At 41.2% G+C, this 18,426-nt stretch overlaps 1 protein-coding gene across 12 annotated transcripts in view; it reads left to right on the top strand.

Annotated features, from left to right (window-relative positions):
* Positions 1–18,426, top strand: part of LOC129854315 (tight junction protein ZO-1-like) — a 137,950-nt gene that overhangs the window by 49,648 nt on the left and 69,876 nt on the right. Inside the window, exon 1 of one of the 12 annotated variants that reach the window (XM_055921228.1) lies at positions 12,427–12,864. The exons of the other annotated variants lie outside the window; for them this stretch is intronic. Within the exon in view, the coding sequence (XP_055777203.1) occupies positions 12,841–12,864 (24 nt within the window). The 5' untranslated portion in view covers positions 12,427–12,840. Of the gene's footprint in view, positions 1–12,426; positions 12,865–18,426 lie in introns of those variants that run through there. 12 annotated transcript variants of the gene reach the window in all.

The raw sequence follows: 18,426 nt of genomic DNA, 5'->3' as shown, positions 1-18,426 counted from the left end.
ACTCTATAGCATCTCCTTTTTAAGAGAATGATTTGTACATTTCGTTGACATTATTGGTGAACGATAAAACCAAACACTGGTTGCGGGAAACATGAGTCCCAGCCCCTACTCCAGCCCCTTCTCCAGCCCCTACTCCAATTCCAGATCTAGCCCCTCAACTTTCCCAAGCCCCAGCAAGCAGAAAGAGGAAAACAACTCAATCACTCTCTCCTCCCAGTGCCCAGACAGCCTCTGACAGGCCACGTACAGTAAAGGCCAGAGAATCTTCCATGGGCCCATCACTTACGGTAATTTCCCAGCATGCAGCAGCACGCCCATACTGAGAAATCATGTGTGCCAGGAAATCGATATAAATAAATATGAAAACAGGTTTAAAATGGGATAGATTCACACGTAAAGTGAAGAAAATAACAGAAGATGGGTACAGAAGCAATCAACAAAGCAGTTCAGTCTGAATTCAAACAATAACGACACACATAGTTTAATAAAAAAATATATAGAACTTAAATCACGTCCAAATGTTGTGAATTATATATATATTTATGTCATAGTCACCAGTAAACTCCATTACACTCAAAAGTTATGTCACGTTCCTGACCTATTTCTGTTAGTTTGTTGTATGTGTTAGTTGGTCAGGACGTGAGTTTGGGTGGGCATTCTATGTTGTCTGTTTCTATGTTGGTTTAAGGGTTGCCTGGTATGGCTCTCAATTAGAGGCAGGTGTTTGGCGTTCCTCTAATTGAGAGTCATATTTAGGTAGGTTGTTTCACAGTGTTCGTTGTGGGTGGTTGTCTCCTGTGTCAGTGTTTGTCGCACCATACGGGACTGTTCGGTTTGTTTTGTACATCGTTCTTTTTGTGTAGTCTATTTTCCCTGTTCGTGCGTTCTTCGTGTTTTATGTAAGTTCGTATAATTCAGGTCTGTCTATGTAACAGTCCTGACCTGTTTTATGTTGTTTTTATGTGTTTATGGTCAGGGCATGTGTTTTGGGTGGGCAGTCTATGTTATCTGTTTCTATGTTGGTTTTGGGTTACCTGGTATGGCTCTTGATTAGAGGCAGGTGGTTTGCATTTTCCTCTAATCAAGAGTCATATTTAGGTAGGGCATTCTCACTGTTTGTTTGTGGGTGATTGTCTCCTGTGATGTTTTCGTGTTGTCGATGTATATTCACAAACGGGACTGTTTGGCTGTTCGTTTTGTTTCGATGTCGTCTGTTGCCTGTTCGTGAGTTTACGTTTCAGTTATGTAAGTTTATGTTCAGGTTTTCGTCAACGTCGTTTTGTTATTTTGTAGTTTTGCAAGTGTTTGTTTCGTTTCGTGTTTCCATCTTTATCGTTGTTTAATAAAGATGGCTTATTTCCCTGAAGCTGCGTTTTGGTCTGAGGATCCTTCTCTCCTCACCTCGTCCGAGGATGAGGAGAGCGTCACCCGTTACAGTCTACACATTTGTTTTGTTATTTTGTTAGTAAATTCAAGTATAGTTCGTTTTCTGTCTTCGTTGTTTTGTCGTGTCTTTATTAAATATGTCATTTCACAACGCTGCGCCTTGGTTCCATCACTACTCCTCCTCTTCGGCCCCAGTTGATAGGTGCAGGCATACTGATGCCGATCACATCTCCATGCAAATGGAGTGGGGGAATCTGCCTGAATTGTGTCAGATGTGATAAGGGCACCAGAGAGACAAGAACAAATGATGATTATTCAGAAACCTCTATTTTTGTATTTAATTTGAAGTTCTATGGTGTTTTTGAATTCTACTTCATGCACAGTGTTGAGCGTACGTGATTGACTCCAGTGTTTTTTTTCAATGGGTGAATGAGTTACCTACTTTCCGTCTCATCATGTCTACTTGTGGAAAAGCCGTGTGAGCATATTTGCGTATCTGCACATGTGACGTGAGAACACAGGAACTGTCTATATGCTCTGGCATAGGATACTGTAAAGCCCCAGTCAGACCAGCTCTGACGGCCAGGCCACAGCCCCCTATCCCCCTAGACCCCACCCCGAGGTCTGTGGCTTAGAGCTGCTTTCAGGGAAGATCCTTTTCTGCTGAGTTCATCAGGCTCGTCCCTTTGAGCATGGAGCCGACGGACAGCCTTGTGGCCCTTTCTCTCTTTTCATGCGACAAATGTGCTAAAACAGCAGTCCGTAATCACTTGGCATTAGGAGCCGTTGTGTGAGGCATTAGCGGTTAGAATTGACCGGTGGGACGTCATAAAAATGAGTGACACTGAACACCAAAGCTGATGAGGCTTGATCCTGGCAGTGGAAGGGAGGGGGATTAAACAGAGCGCACTGGGGCTTTAGCAGGGTCCCATCCCATGATGCCTCTGGTCTGCCGCTGTCTCCCTGCTCTCTGACTATCTGACTGTCATGTCAGGACCAGGCAGGCCCTCTCTTTTACCTTCCTCTAGTCTCCACAAAGACTCCTGCCTACTCCACAAAGACTCCTGCCTGCTCCACAAAGGCTCTTGCCTTATTTTATCAAAGAGGCGTGGCTACGTATTTATGGGAGGGACATCTTTTGTAATAAGCAAAGGTTGACAATATTACACCTGAATGATGGAGGAGTGTATAGCCTATACTGAACTGTGCTCCCTATAGACCCCTTCTCTGGAGCTGTAGAAGGTAAGCTGTATTTGAGAGATAATTAACTGTTATCTCTATTAGTACACCTCTGCACGTGCTTAGTGGCCCAGACTGGCAGTGTAGAGAGAGGAGGAGACAGAGAGATAGAGGGAGAGCGAGTGAATGCTCCACTCCTTGTTCACACAAGAGGCTCAGTGCGGTGGGTCGATGTCAATGAGGGCTGCATTCCAACCATGCGCGCTGTTTGGACTCAATCGCTGACGGGGCAGGTCTGCACATCAGAACTGGGGTTTAATCATGGCTCTCCTTTGACATTATCAGAGTGTTATCAGCAGAGTTTACTGTGAATCACATTATCCCCTCTCATCCATTTATCACTAAATCACATGTACTGCCCATCACCTCACAGCCACTTTCAATTGGGAACCTAACTCAATTTAGTTTACTTAACTTCGCTTCCTTCTGCTAGGTATTTAGAACATTTCCACTGTGCCCCATTTGTGTTTTACCGTTTATCCTCATGGACTGTGAATGATCAGTAATTTTCTCTCCTGTGTAAAGCGCTCCTCTTCCTCCCTGTGTGAGTACTGAACAGTAGCCTCATGGTGTTGGAATGCCCCAGTGACAGGTAGCACCATGAGAACAATCACTATACAGTATGACAGAGCAGAGGGCTCCTTAACAGCTTCTACCCACAAGCCATCAGACTGCTGAACAATTAATGAAATGGCTACGTGGACTATTTGCATTTGCACGTTTTTTTACACAGCTGCTACTTGCTGTTTATTATCTATGCATAGTCACTTTACCAATACTTACATGTACATATTACCTCAATTACCTAGACTAAACCTGTAGCCCCGCACATTGACTCTGTAAGCGTACCCTGTATATAGCCTCGTTATTGTTATTTTATTGTGTAACTTTTTTTACCTTCGAGTAAAGAAAAGATTTACCGAATAAACTATTTTCTTAAAACTGCATTGATGGTTAAGGGCTTGTAAGTGAGAATTTCACTAAGTACTACACCTGTTATATTTGGCTCATGTGAGAAATACAATTAGATTTGATTTAATGGACTCTACACTCCTCCTGTCTCACTGTGACGGGAAGGATCCCATGGATGTGGTACACCTATATAGTCCACCTCAGCCTCACCACTTCTCTCCCATTTTCCTCCTCCTTCTCCTCATAGTATGGGGAATGTGGTTCTCCCCAGCCCCTGGACCTCTGTCTGTCTGTACTTGGGCTGGCTGCGGTAAAGAGCTCGTGTCATATTAGTCTTTTTGAGTGCCGTAGAGACAAGCTCACAGTAATGTGCAGAGTGAGCACTTTTTTCCCCAAGCTGCTGTGCTGGGGCAGGACAGTGCAACTAACTTCCAGATGTTTCTCCTCCAGTTTTAGATGTTTCACTACTCATGAGTGTGTCTATGCCTGCAACCAGAATTGACTTTTTGAAGCTGTGATTTCTTTTACATTTTGAAACAGAAAGAGAGATCTGTTTGCCATCTCAGGATACCAGCAGTATTGTACATCTGGTGATATTTAAAATTTAAGGCACTAAAACCACCTGTCAAGACACACTGCCTGAGATGGTTACTGTGCGGTTACTGTGCCATGCTATATTATTGAGCCCTCAGAGCTCTGTGAATTTGACACTCAGACCTCTGTGAATGTTTTGATTGTAGACACTGTAGCCTTGGAGTAGAATGATGTAATGTGCTGCTTCCGTCCACTGTGTGAATTCAACATTTTGACTGACTCCCTGGAATAGAAACAGTTTCAGGTGTTTTGGTCGCTCATTGATCTGTTCCAGCCGTGACATACAGAAAGGGACCACCGAGGAATGTCCTCGTTTATCCCACTGTATGCCCTCATCCAATGCACCCACCCCAATCTCTCTCTCTCTCCCTCTCTCCCACTGCTGAGGCCCACCCCTCTGCCGCTGCTGCTCCACCTTCTGAAGTACCGTACACGTGCTGCTCTACAGTATCGACCTCTGGGCTCTCTCTCGCTCTATAATGAAAAGGTTAGCCACTGAATCACTCCAGATAAAGGTGAGAGAGCAGGCCCTTGAATTACAATCAGAGCAGAACAGAATGAACGTTCCTGTCCAAGATAAAGGTTCTGTACTTCCTGGTCCCTGTATGTAGTAGGTAAAGCATTTAGTGTGAGCAATGAGCATGCATACTGTACATATGAGCGTGAAATCACAGTGGAACAGAGAATGGACAGATGCACTTGCTGCAGAGCTGGCAGACAGTAAGAGTTATGGCCTGTATTCTGAAACAACTGCAGCTCAAGTTTCATTGAAGACAGTTAGCAGTAGGTGAAAGTGACATTTGACACGTAATTGAATTCTAGCGAGGATTGAGGATTTACTTATGTTATGCAGGGTAAAATGTGGATTTCATGCCGCTGTGCAACGGTAATAATATTTTACGTGCGCTGTCTCTCAGAAATTAGTGGCCATGAGTGGAGATGAATGAGCTATGCCCTTAGGGACCACTGGACCTTGACCACATCATTATGTCAATATAGCCATGGCGTGCGTGCCTACGAGTGTATGCACGCTTGTTAAGCTCCCTCCCTCAGGAAATACCAGAGGAACACCTCCTTGTGTCCCATCCTGTTTCCCCCAGCTCCATGGCTATAGCCGCCCTTCCAGGCTAAAACGTACACACATACACAAAAACAAATACACACACAACACGAAAACACACACGTTAGTATAGGCAACACTTCTCACGAAAGGAGAGCTCCTCTTTTGTTTTGTCTTTCACATCACCGCATTACAGGAGACAGCCATAGCAGCAGCCCAGACATTTGAACTGCTGTTTTTATGACAGCAACTCTTTACTGTGTCACATTGAACACATTAACCTGTTACAGTAAAGGTAACAGTACAGCCTCTCTCGTCCTGGAGGTCTCTGTGAGGGAGACTGGTAGGTTCTCTCCCCTCTGCCCATGTCAGTGATAATGTGAGGGGAATGTTATACCAGTGGAGATGTAGTTCACGCCCATTTGCACTGTAACACCTCAGCCTACAGAATGGTGTTTGCTGTTGCCCTAGACTCCCAGCAGCAGTCTGTGTTGTTTATAAAGGAACCACCCTCTCTCAGGACAGTGAAAAACAAGCAGCATTTTCCTAGAAGAATCCTCCCAATTACCTTCCAGGAAGAGGCTCTCCTTTTTTTCTCCTTTATTTATGAAGGACCTGTCCTGCAGAGACTATTTACACACTATGTTGTTGCTGGTAAAGAATAGGTGTTTCCTGCCTCTGCACTCAGTACCCCACACATCATTTCTGCTGATACTGCAGTGCCAGGCAGCTTTGAATGGAGTCTCTGGAAGATAAGGAGCTAATACACAGATTTGCACATGACGTGTGCATGTGTGTATGTTTAAGTGTGCTTGTGTACTTGTGCGTTTTTTCTCGGACAACTCTCTGATTGGGCTCCACACTGTTGTCATCCACAACAGCAAGGTTTACAGGAAGTCAGTCATTGTCAGCAGACTGGAGCACACCGTGTGCTTTGTTAAACCTTAAGAACAATCAGGAACGGTCCTCAAATGTCAATAAACATGATTGTGTTTGGTATCCCCTAGAGTTGTCATTGTATAATGTACATTCATTGACTTTGATTTCAGCTAACTTTTTATCGTCCCTGTCTGGTTAAATTATTGACATCCGTGTCTGAAAAGATAGTGGTGTTATCACAGTATAGAGAAAATGATTACGCCAAGTGCTTGGTATGAAACATTTCTGCACAGTATGTACCATCGCTTCACCATTTGGAGTAAAAAAAATGTGGAACTGCGCACATTGTGACGAGCGTGTTATATTTACCGTAATAAGTATATAAAGATGCTGAAACCAAAACATTTGAGTTCTAGTAATGTCATTTAGAAATGTCTCAACAATGAGGCAAAGGTCACATTGTTTCTCATGGAGTATTTACTGCCTCGTAAATTCAATAAAATGCACTCTGGGATCTTCAGAGCATTGTTTTCAATTTCACTCTCTCATTGTAACGCAAACAATGGGATCACGTCATCAACTCTAAATGGCATAGCTAACTTGGGAAGAAACCACATTTAGATACGCCACTCACTTAGTTTCAAACTCATTAAAGTATTTTTCTCCTCTCTCCAGAATGTATAATTAATCTCGCACAGAAATAGAATCTTTTGAGTATAACGATAAGGCTAATTTGAAATGATGGTTACCTCCTCTTGCCACTCCCAGTTGCGTTGCTGGGGAGACTATTAGTGAGTATGCTCGAGCCATCGTGGGTTAAAGTGCTTGTGCAGCTGAGTGGAGGGATGCCAGCCAGCCCTGCTGCTGCCTCCAGCCTGTTGTTTGGCTAAATGTGCTCTGCTAACCATGTCAATTGAGAAAAGGAAAGGAGATTAAGTTTTTTAGATGAATGATCTGTATAGCAATTTGTATTTCTGCTCCACAAGATGAAAGCGGTCTAATGGTTTGCTATCAGTAATTACTATGGCAATTCACTCGCAATGTAAAAGCTTAATATATCCTCTCAGAATATTCTGTAAACTGTAAACTGCATTATTGGAATCTATTTGAGTTTAATCTTAACATTTTTTCAGTTTTTTATAAATCAAGTTGGTTGTCAGATGTTAATAGTATTGAAGTATGAATCACATCAGAGCAATGATCCCCTTAAACAATATAAGTTTTTAACTACAAAGTATTTGGGCAGCAATGAAGTTCACACCTCATAATACTTCATAACTTTTCCAAATGACAATTTATTCCAGTTTCCTTAAAATGGAAATGTTGTTGAAGACTGTGCTTTTTCCACCATGTCTTTCATGTGATGAACGCATGTAGCCTTGAAGAGTGACACTAAATGTGTTGTGTGAACCAGAAGAGACTGAATAATTGAGGCCATGACCATGGAATTGGACTACTAATAACAAATAGCTTTGGGGTGACACACACACACTTACCATATTTTGTTAAGCTGTGTCTGTTAACGTTTACACCTGTATAAACCCCTGTCTTTATTTCCTAGTGTCCCAGCATTCCAGTCCCACTGATCAAATTGAGTGAGGCCAGAGAGTTGGCTGTTCCAATGCAGACTAAACACTTTCCCCATCCACTAAGCCCTCCACTGGATTCCTGCACAACACCATGCCATAAACAATGACTTGATGATGTTGCTGCCAATATAATTGATTGATGGAATGCCCATGCAATTACTGTGTGAATTGGAGGAGAGATGTAACATTGACAGGTTTAATGGAACAACAGGTCTAGAGGCATGAGTTATAAGTACAGTAGGAAAAAGCCTCTCTCCTTCTCTCAATCTTTCTCACACCTTATGAAAGCCTTTTCAGTTTACTCTGTTTTTCTGTTTAGTCCTTGACAATACGATGAAAATGAGAGCTGAAACCAAGATACGTTGCTGTTCTACTGTTTGTGTCATATGAGACTAATCTTGCCAGAATGTTCCTCAATTTCTCAATGGGATTTGAGGCATTTGTTTTTACCGATCACAAATTAGAAAGGGCAGCTATTGTGACTCACAATACAGTGTTATATGGAAAGATATTGATGTTGCCGTTCAAGGTCGCCCAATCCAGTCTGTAGCTGGGGATAAAGACACATCTGGGACATTAACAGGGATACTTAACCCTATATCATCATTTACACTAGACCTTTGGTTTCGGATGGTGAAGCAACATAAACTGGAAAAGGAAATCCGAACGTTGAAATGGTTTAGGTTTGATCCAAAATGTAAACCAGGTATCTACAGTATGATAGAAAAGGACTGTAGAGGATGGAGAACTTCTCCGAATTTAAAGGACAAATATGGTATGGATTTCTACAGATACTTACAGTTAAGGGACTATTTTGAAAAAGAGATACAAATTACAGGACCTTCTTGAATACCAAATATTACTATCCATGTGATTCAAAATGCATATAAACAGGCAATGTCCAAGACAATCTCTTCACTCTGTCATGGCCTGATAGCCTCTAGAAAAGAGTCAACTTTTTATATTAAAGCAAAATGGGGAAAGGAACATCTCAGATAGACATCTCAGATGAAGACTGGGACAATATATGCAGTACTCAACATACTTCTACAAACTCAAGAACATGGATAGTTTTTTGGGAAAATGACCCGTTTTTTTTTTTATCACTCCTAGAATCAAAAGTCAACAGCTAGATGTACAACAGCCATGCTGGCGGCTGTGTGGCCATGCACATGCCAACCACGCCCATGTTTTGGGGGAATGTCAGAAGATGTCATTGTTTTGGGACAATGTATGTTTGGTGTTAAAAGATGTCATAGGACATGAAGTCCCTAGAACTTGCCCTGTAAAGTACCTTAGTAATGTTCCATGAGTGTGATGGGCAGGGACAGATACCTGATAAGTTAACCTTGCTGCAAGTAAAAAAGCCATTACCAGTAACTGGTATAAAGTAGAAGCCACAAAATGTGAAGAATGGCAAAGTATAATCCAAGAAATCTTTAATATGGAAAGCTTGACATATGCCTAATATCCAAGAATAAAAAAGACATGCCAGTTGTGGACAACTCACAAAAAAAGAAAGAAAAAAAAGAAAAAAAGAATCACCTTAATTGAATAGCTTGTTTTTTCTTGAAGACATTTCACATGGTAATCTCCAATAGAGCGGTAGGTTTTCCAATGCATATAAAACAATGTTAAATGTAGGCTAGATGCAGATTAAACCAATAAATTGAGAAGGAGAAATGCTGTAGGCACAGAGGGAATAGAAAATATTGATTTTTTTTTTTCTCTCAAGCTTCAGTTTGGCTATTCTCCTTTGGAAAGTACAAGTGGGTCTTTGTCCTTGTGTGCCCTAGTAGGCAACTGGGTCTTAGTGTTCCCCGGTAGATATCGTCCAGTAATGATTACTAAAGGAACTCCTTGCTGTTGGTTTGACTCCACTCCTTCAGGCCCTGACCTCCAGAGGGTTCTCATTAACAGTGGAAACAGAACACAGTACCCCACTAGAGCCGTAACCAAGGCAAGAATTTCCTGAGTCAAAAGAGCCCAGGGAAGATAAGACAAACGACCAATCAGATCTTAATTCAGCCCAGATGAAGATGGACGGACAGTGAAACAGGACCCTGACTTCCTCCTCCCTGTACTGACTCAACTAGCATGGTGTTATTAGAACAGGGGGATTACTTTCCCTCTCTTTTTTTCTCCACTTTTCTTTGTGAGTTTGGGGAAAGATATACTCCTTCATAATCATGAATGACATTTTGGCTTCATTCTAGACCGTGTGTGGTATTACTTTGACTTTTTGTGTCTCCCAAGTAATAATAAACTATTCTCCCCTTTTCACAAGAATATATAGTATAATATGTCTACAGATAACAGTAAGCAATAGGAGTAGCCTAAACCCCAAGTTTTATTATACTGTCCTCATTATCTAGCTGTATTTGAGAAAAGAATACACATTTGTGGAATTTCATATCTGACTGGGTTGGCATGTAGGCTACTTTTTATTGAAGAACTTCAAGGGCAAAAATGTGGAAAGAAAACAATTGTGGACTTATCAAAGACGGCTGTTGTTGGCAGGAACTGGCCCCTAGATCTTGACCTCTCCCTCAGATTGGTTGTTCCAACAGGCAGAGAGGTGTTATAGCTCGGCCTGTGTTTATTGTTCTCCCTTTCACTCTCATCCCCCTTTTCTAAAGCTGAGAAAGAAGGGCTATACTACACCTACAACAATGGCTTTTCTAATGCTGAGAAAGTACTATGCCAGTGCTACACCTACAACAATGGTGTTGAGGGTCTATTATCATGTTTTATCCAGTTAGGACACACAGTGCAGTTCAGGGTGTGTTCCTCATGTTATTTCACTGCACGTTAGAGTTTCCTGCTCTGGGGATGCTGAGCATAACTCTGAAGTGTTCTCCTCATTAACGTGTGCCTGTTTTGTGTCTGTGTATTCCGGCCTGTTCCGTGGCAGAGTTTTCCATGTGCCTGCTCTTCCATGCGAAGGCAGCACCTGAGCTCCAGAGCTGTTGTGTGCTGGGGGGGGGGGGGGGGGAGCCATGCAGGACAAAGCTTCCTTTGATCACGTTTTAGTGTCACAAATGCCCCTCTCTCTTCTCCATCAGGAGATACTGCAGGTCTGTATTTGTTTCTAAAGCAGGCAGTAGTACTCTTCTCTCTGTTTCTTTGGGTTACAGCGTTTGGGGTAGATCAATTAAAATGTTCTAGCTCCATCTTGTTTACTTTTAGAACAGCAAATTAGCCTGGTTACTTGAGAGAGATAGAATGCTGAACATTCTGATATCTTCCCTGGTGGATGCGGGACGAAGTTACCGTTACAGGAGGACAGAGCGGCTGGCATCTATACTAGTATGTAGTCATTCATTCATTCATATTGCAGATGTAACAAATATGCTTAAAAAAAATATTGATACAAATGTAGATTTCATTGTTCTTTCGATGTTTTACTTTTGTGTCCAACCTCGTATTAGATTGTTAGATACTGACAAATACAGTTAATATATAGTAATTTAAGAGTGCACTATTTAGTTGTAGGCTGAATGTTATATTTAAGTATTAAGGCATGAGGAGTTGTGGTATATGGCTAATATACCATGGCTGAGAGCTGTTCTTAAGCACGATGCATCAAGCCCTGTCTGTCAAACTGCTTTAGGTTTTTGCTTTGTGGGATTTGGTCTGGTGGCAAATTAACCCAAGACCATCCACTCCTACAGGGCACCTCTGGCTTGCGCCAGCTGTACATGTAAGAATAGTCAGGAGCTGTGTGTGAACGTGATTTCCTGGTTTATCAAAATGGCTGCTTGGGATGGAAATAGAGAAGCTCTGTGTGCTCAGAGCAAAGTAGTTACTTAGATGAACATGTAGTCATCTTTGTTCTTTTTTCATTATGTCACAGGCTGAAGCTACTTCTGATTTCTTTACAAGTAATGTATGAACTGATTTATTTTACATTGAGAGATATAGCCCTACAGTGTGTTGTTTACTTTGAAACAATGCAAGCTGAGCTCTGAGGTTCAGTGCATCCTGTGGGTGGGGGTCCGGAAAGCCATAGGAAGTATTCTGAATGACAGCTATGGCCTGCTTGGTTTCCTGTGTGGTTGGTTATCAACCACACAAAAATCCAACTTAAAGTCATTGACTGGATTTTCAGTTGAAAGTTGACCTGAAACATTTTTCTTTGGTTTACGACTTTTACTTATGAAACTGTAGACTGTCTGTGTCCCAGTCTTGTCTGTCATGCCACCAACTAGTGTAGTTGCAAAGTCCCATAATAATATAAAATTGTGTTTTCAGACATATTACAATATATTTTTGCAAGAATAGTTCTAGTTTTTATGTCTCAAGAATCATATAAATCAATTTATTTTCACTTTATCGTTGTCAGCGTCAGCTGGATATGTTATGTGACAGGTGTTTTAGGAGTTCACAAGTACTGTGCTTCAATATAGTAAATAAACACTGCGGGCCTGTCAGTCACCAAGTAAACGTGAACATGCAGCAGCATCACATCAGCGAAATCCCCTCTCCTCTCTTCACAATTGCCCATGGTCCGCATAGTTCATTATCAAGAAAAATAGTGATATCTGTTTGTTTTTTTTGCATTAAGAATAGTTTATACGGGTAAATTAATATATAAATATAACGTATACGTTTGACCTGAATGTCCGACATGCGTGCATAATCATAATATTTTTGTTTAGAGTAAGTTTATTTAGTTAAACGGCAATGCCCTGTTTTCCATCCAGTACCATCACCCCTACAGAGGTGCAATGGACTCTTCCAGTCAGACATGTCACGATCGTTGGTTGGAGAGGAGAGAATCGAGCAGGGAGAGGCATACAAAGCCTGCCATTGCAGTTTTACTGCTTTGGATTTGCGGACCAAGTGATATCTACATTTCTTCAAACGTTTCAAACAACGTTCATTAAAATAAATTACAAAGAGGCAACGTATTTGAGTTGGACTATTTTAAACGGAGTAATTTCAAATGAATAGGCATATCGGGTAAAGTTACATTGAAGGCAAACTACTGAAGATAATGAACTTTGGACTTTTCACACACAAATTTGGGTCATGTTTCACGACGTCCTGAAAAAATAAAATATTATTGCCCGGCGTGGCGGCAGCTGGGCGAAATTCAGAAGAAGGAATTTTGCGCTTTGGTTGAAGTGATAATACTAACACTAACTTGCTACTTTGGGAGCGGAGCAAGCAAGTAAAATGTCTGCCAAAACAGCTTCTAAGGTAGGATACCCGACGGAACTACAGAAAAAAAGTTACGAAGTATATTTTATTTTGCGCCGAATGCATAATCTTCTCATCAAGGGAAACTGGGAAAATACTATCACATCAGATTGTTCGTATAGTTTGTGTCTCTGTCAGTGGTTGATGAGATCGACATGATCGAACGTTACCTCAACTGTATTTATGTTAGGTGAATGTCATTCATGCGACCAGGGAGGTATTGATCATGAAGCATTCAGGATTGTATAATGTTTTGAAAAGAAGCAAAAAAGAATGGGCTCACTAAACTGACAATTTTTGCTTATTGTCAGGGGTGCCCCAATAAAACACCTGTTGATCATCTACATTTGGGGGCCACATACCATTTCTTCAATGCTGGTGGTTAGTTACATTTTTGAGTTCGTCATGACAGTGAAAACAGTTACTGTGGCAAACTTTATTTGAATGGAGATATCATAATAATGCGTTGCAATACTGTAACGGTTGGTTTCCGACGTTCAAAGCCCGGGTAAAGAATGTTCAGTGTTAATCAATTATGTCGTAGTCTTGATACAATGACACGATTGTTCATTAGAACCAATAGTAAACTACAAACCATAGTTTTATATCGGTGTCATTCACCGGGCAATCATGTTTGTTTACTGGGCCTATGCAGATTTTCGAGTGAATTGGGTCAAGTTAGACACGTCTCAATTGTACATGCTATTGCTCCACACACACTGCGTAGGGTCAAGATAGGCCATGCCCCAGTCTAGTCAGTCAAGGCCATGTGGATTAAAATACGTAATGTATCTGTTCTAGTGGTTTGGCTTGGCATGTTTCAACCCTGTTTGACCAGGTGAAAGCTGGCAGCAACACATTTTGGGAGTGGTTGTAAATAGGTTAATCCACAAATTACAACGCATACCAATGTTTTCAAGTGTGCCAATTGGTTTCTCTGTCACACAGAGTTGTCTGACAACCTAGGAATGTGTACTGTAGTTTCACACTAATGAAATTCAGGTTTGGTCAGTTTTTCCAATTCAGGTGGAACCATCTCAGGTGATGTAATGCAGGTGTGTCCTATGTGGTGTGTCTCACTACATCATACTATGGATATTTAAAGTGGACAGCCATCCATTGAAAGTGCAAGTGACAACTGAAGTGCAATGTTCTGTTTGCTGGATGGTGCTCGGTCTGTCAAGAAGGCTATCATCTGTTTTGATATAGAATGTGTTGCTACCAGCATGTGTTCACTGATAAATAAGCCTTCTGGTTCATTTGGCTGTCACTCTGGCCCACTTGTTCAATCTGAATTAGAGGTCGACCAATTTAATTAGGGCCAATTTCAAGTTTTCATAACGATAGGTAATCTGCATTTTTGGACGCTGATTATGGCTGATTACATTTCAATTCACGAGGAGACTGCGTGGCAGGCTGACCACCTGTTACGCGAGTGCAGCAAGGAGCCAAGATAAGTTGCTAGCTAGCATTAGACTTATCTTATAAAAAACAATCAATCTTAACATAATCACTAGTTAAGTCCACATGGTTGATATTACTAGTTTAACTAGCTTGTCCTGCGTTGCATATAATCAATGTGGTGCCTGTTAATTTATCATCGATTCACAGCCTACTTCGGCAAATGGGTGATGATTTAACAAAAGTGCATTTGCGAAAAAGCACTTTCGTTGCACCAATGTGTACCTAACCATAAACTACTATGCCTTTCTTTAAATCAATACACAAGTATATATTTTTAAAGATGCATATTTAGTTAAAATAAATGAATGTTAGCAGGCAATATTAACTAGGGAAAGTGTGTCACTTCTCTTGCCTTCAGTGCAAGCAGAGTCAGGATATATGCAGCCGTTTGGTCCGCCTGGCTCGTTGCGAACTGTGTGAAGACCATTTCTTCCTAACAAAGACCGTAATTCATTTGCCAGAATTTTACATAATTATGACATAACATTGAAGGTTGTGCAATGTAACAGCAATATTTAGACTTAGGGATGCCACCCATTAGATAAAATACATAACAGTTCCGTATTTCACTGAAAGAAACGTTTTGTTTTCGAAATGATCGTTTCTGGATTTGACCATATTAATGACCTAAGGCTCGTATTTCTGTGTGTTCATTATAATTAAGTCTATGATTTGATAGAGCAGTCTGACTGTGAGCGGTTGTAGGCAGCAGCAGTCTCTTAAGCATTCATTCAAACAGCACTTTCCTGCATTTGCCAGCAGCTCTTCGCAATGCTTGAAGCACAGTGCTGTTTATGACTTCAAGCCAAGATTAGGCTGGCAATACTATAGTGCCTATAAGAACATCCAATAGTCAAAGGTATATGAAATACAAATGCTATAGAGAGAAATAGTCCTATAATAGCTACAACCTAAAACTTCTTAACTGGGAATATTGAAGACTCATGTAAAAAAGGAACCACCAGCTTTCATATGTTCTCATGTTCTGAGCAAGGAACTTAAACTTAGCTTTTCTACATGGCACATATTGCACTTTTACTTTCTTCTCCAGCACTGTGTTTTTGCAATTTTTAAACCAAATTAAACATGTTTCATTATATATTTGAGACTAAATAGATTTTTATTATGTATTATATTAAGTTAAAATAAGTGTTCATTCAGTATTGTTGTAATTGTCATTTACAAATATATTTTTAAAAATCTGACGATTTAATCGTTATCGGCTTTTTTTGGTCCTCCAGTAATCAGTATCGGCGTTGATAAATCATAATCGGTCAACCTCTAATCTGAATACATCACCTCTGCTTGGATGATTTACGTTTTCAATATAGGATACATTACCATACATTGAGTTAGGGACTGTTGTTCAGGGATCACTGCTTTATTTAAGGAATAGTTTTGAGGCCACATCAAGCAGTGCATGCCCCTAATTCACTTCACATAACTATTTAACTCCTATAGATGTTTGTAGTACAATACACCATACATGCAATATCTCTCTAGCTATGACTAATGTCAGGAATGTTGTGTGAAAAGTGTAACTTGAATGCCTGTGGTTTTATCGGTCCAGTCACAGGCCCATGTGTAATACGACTTCGTCCAGAGGGATTTCACCACACATATTCCAGTGGTCAGAGTCACATTGAGTAATGAAGGATACATAGAATGATCTGAATGCTGTTTCTAGACCAGTGTTGTGACACCTGGAACAGGTCATGATCACATCTGTAGTTGAGGTGACATAATCTCTTTCAAAGGTCATGCATGCTGAAATCAAACCCTAATAAAATAATTATATTAATGTCATGGAAACGTAATGGTCGTTTATACAGTGTCACGTAATAATTGTTTACTTATTGTCCTCATCATAATGCATTTCCTGTCTTGGAGGAAGTGTGCAGCACAGCCTCATGTTTATCTGAAAATGGGATTAGGTAGAGCTCACTCAGCACAGCAGTAGCAGCCGCATTTTCATAGTAGTGTTTCTGCTGGAGCACGAAGTAGGAGTGGACGTTGCCAACATTTCAAAAGCTGTGTGAAACCCCATTAATCCAGCTCATGAAGACATTAACTCTTCTTCCACAATACATTTTAATTCTGTCCTCATCCCTCCCTTGTCTTTTGCTGTTTACACTCGCTGAATAGGAATACAACACCACAAAATACAAATAATTTATTGTATCAGCTCGCTCTAAAAATAGGCCACAAGCTTGTGTTTTCAGGGTGAAAGAATAGTAGTGAACTTAAGCAAGGGTGTTTGAAAGGCTTTGCAGTCTGTGCTCTTGCCCTCCCTCTCATGTATGGCTGGAGAGGCTGTGGTAATTATGAGGACGAGTCCCTGTGGCCTTAGTGGACTCACTTAGCTCACGTCTTCTGTTTTCCTTTGATGATGATTACACATCTCACATTTACATCAACGATTGGGGGTGGGGGGGTGCAATTAGGCTTCTCTGTGGCCTGGAGAGGTGATGTTTTTGTTTTCCTGTATCACTGGTCGCTCTATGTGGTCCTTTAGCCATATTTTTGCGGACAGAGGGTCTCAAGTGGCCCCCATGAAGATGAGCTAGGAGCCCTGGCCCCTTGTGCAGCTGAGCTTTCAGTTTTGGTCAGACAAAGTGTTCTAAAACAACACTGCTTCCTATCAAGAGCACTCCCCACATGACCATCAGTTATCTAGACTCCACCGTTTTATCTCTAGTTTATCTAGTAGTGAAATACAACCAAGTTATGCTTAAAGACATGCTACAGAACTTTGGCGACTAGTAACTCTTTTTTTAAACTTCCTGCTTTGTGCTGGATGTTTCAATGTGTAGTTCATACATGCATAATCTATGAGCAGAATTACTGTATTACCACAATTGGCCACAAAATCCCTACTTAGAAAGTGACTGTTTACTGGAAGCTGTGCAAAATTCAGAAGAATTGGTCCTAGACTTGGCGCTCCGGTACCGCTTGCCGTGCGGTAGCAGAGAAAACGGTCTATAACTTGGGTGACTGGAGTCTCTGACAATTTTATGGGGTTTCCTCTGACACCGCCTATTATATAGGTCCTGGATGGCAGGAAACTTGGCCCCAGTGATGTATTAGGCTGTTCACACTACCCTCTGTAGCGCCTTACTGTCAGATGCCGAGCAGTTGCCATGATACAACCTGTCAGGATGCTCTCGATGGTGCAGCTGTAGAACCTTTTGAGTATCTGAGCACCCATGCCAAATCTTTTCAGTCTCCTGAGGGGGAGATGCTATCTAGTGGTAGCCTAATTCTTTCTGTTAAGTCTCTCATAAAGCATTCATAACATGCATAACAAACTACAGTTACTTACGGAGTTATGTTAAAACATTACATTTACATTTTAGTCATTTAGCAGACGCTCTTATCCAGAGCGACTTACAGTAGAGTGCATACATTTTATTACATTTTACATACTGAGACAAGGATATCCCTACCGGCCAAACCCTCCCTAACCCGGACGACGCTATGCCAATTGTGCGTCGCCCCACGGACCTCCCGGTTGCGACCGGCTGCGACAGAGCCTGGGCGCGAACCCAGAGACTCTGGTGGCGCAGCTAGCACTGTCTAGTGCCCTAGACCACTACGCCACCCGGGAGGCCTGTCGTAACATGTCGTATGATACATTATTTCAATGTATTACATCATTTTGATGAGTTACATAATGGTTTGTTTTGGATTATGTTTGAATTAGAGCTGGGCAATAAGGACAAGAATCCATACCTGGATAAATTGACTGAATTGATGCGATAACGATAAATAGAATGATACGTTTATAACATGAATGTGCACCGCAGTTGTTTTTCATTATCCTTTCAACTACTACTACTACTACTACTACTACTACTAGTTTGATGGTTGTAGCCATTAACAATCACCCATATAAGCAAACTTATTTGGTTTCCAACTTTACCTTTCTATTTAGACAATATTTTACAGATTTTAGATGATGAAACATTGCAAAGCTTTAATGTGCAGCTGTTGTGTGTTTTTAATTGTTTTATTGAATAGTGCTGGACTTCATTAAGATGGACACAGACCGTGTCAGTTTGGGCCAAGATGGATCCCGTCGTCCCAGGGGAGTTGACT

The sequence above is a fragment of the Salvelinus fontinalis genome, chromosome 4, assembly GCF_029448725.1.
Source record: "Salvelinus fontinalis isolate EN_2023a chromosome 4, ASM2944872v1, whole genome shotgun sequence".
In the NCBI taxonomy this organism is placed as follows: domain Eukaryota; kingdom Metazoa; phylum Chordata; class Actinopteri; order Salmoniformes; family Salmonidae; genus Salvelinus; species Salvelinus fontinalis.
The sequence above is the reverse complement of the archived record's forward strand: the minus strand, read 5'-3'. Positions and strand labels throughout refer to the sequence as shown.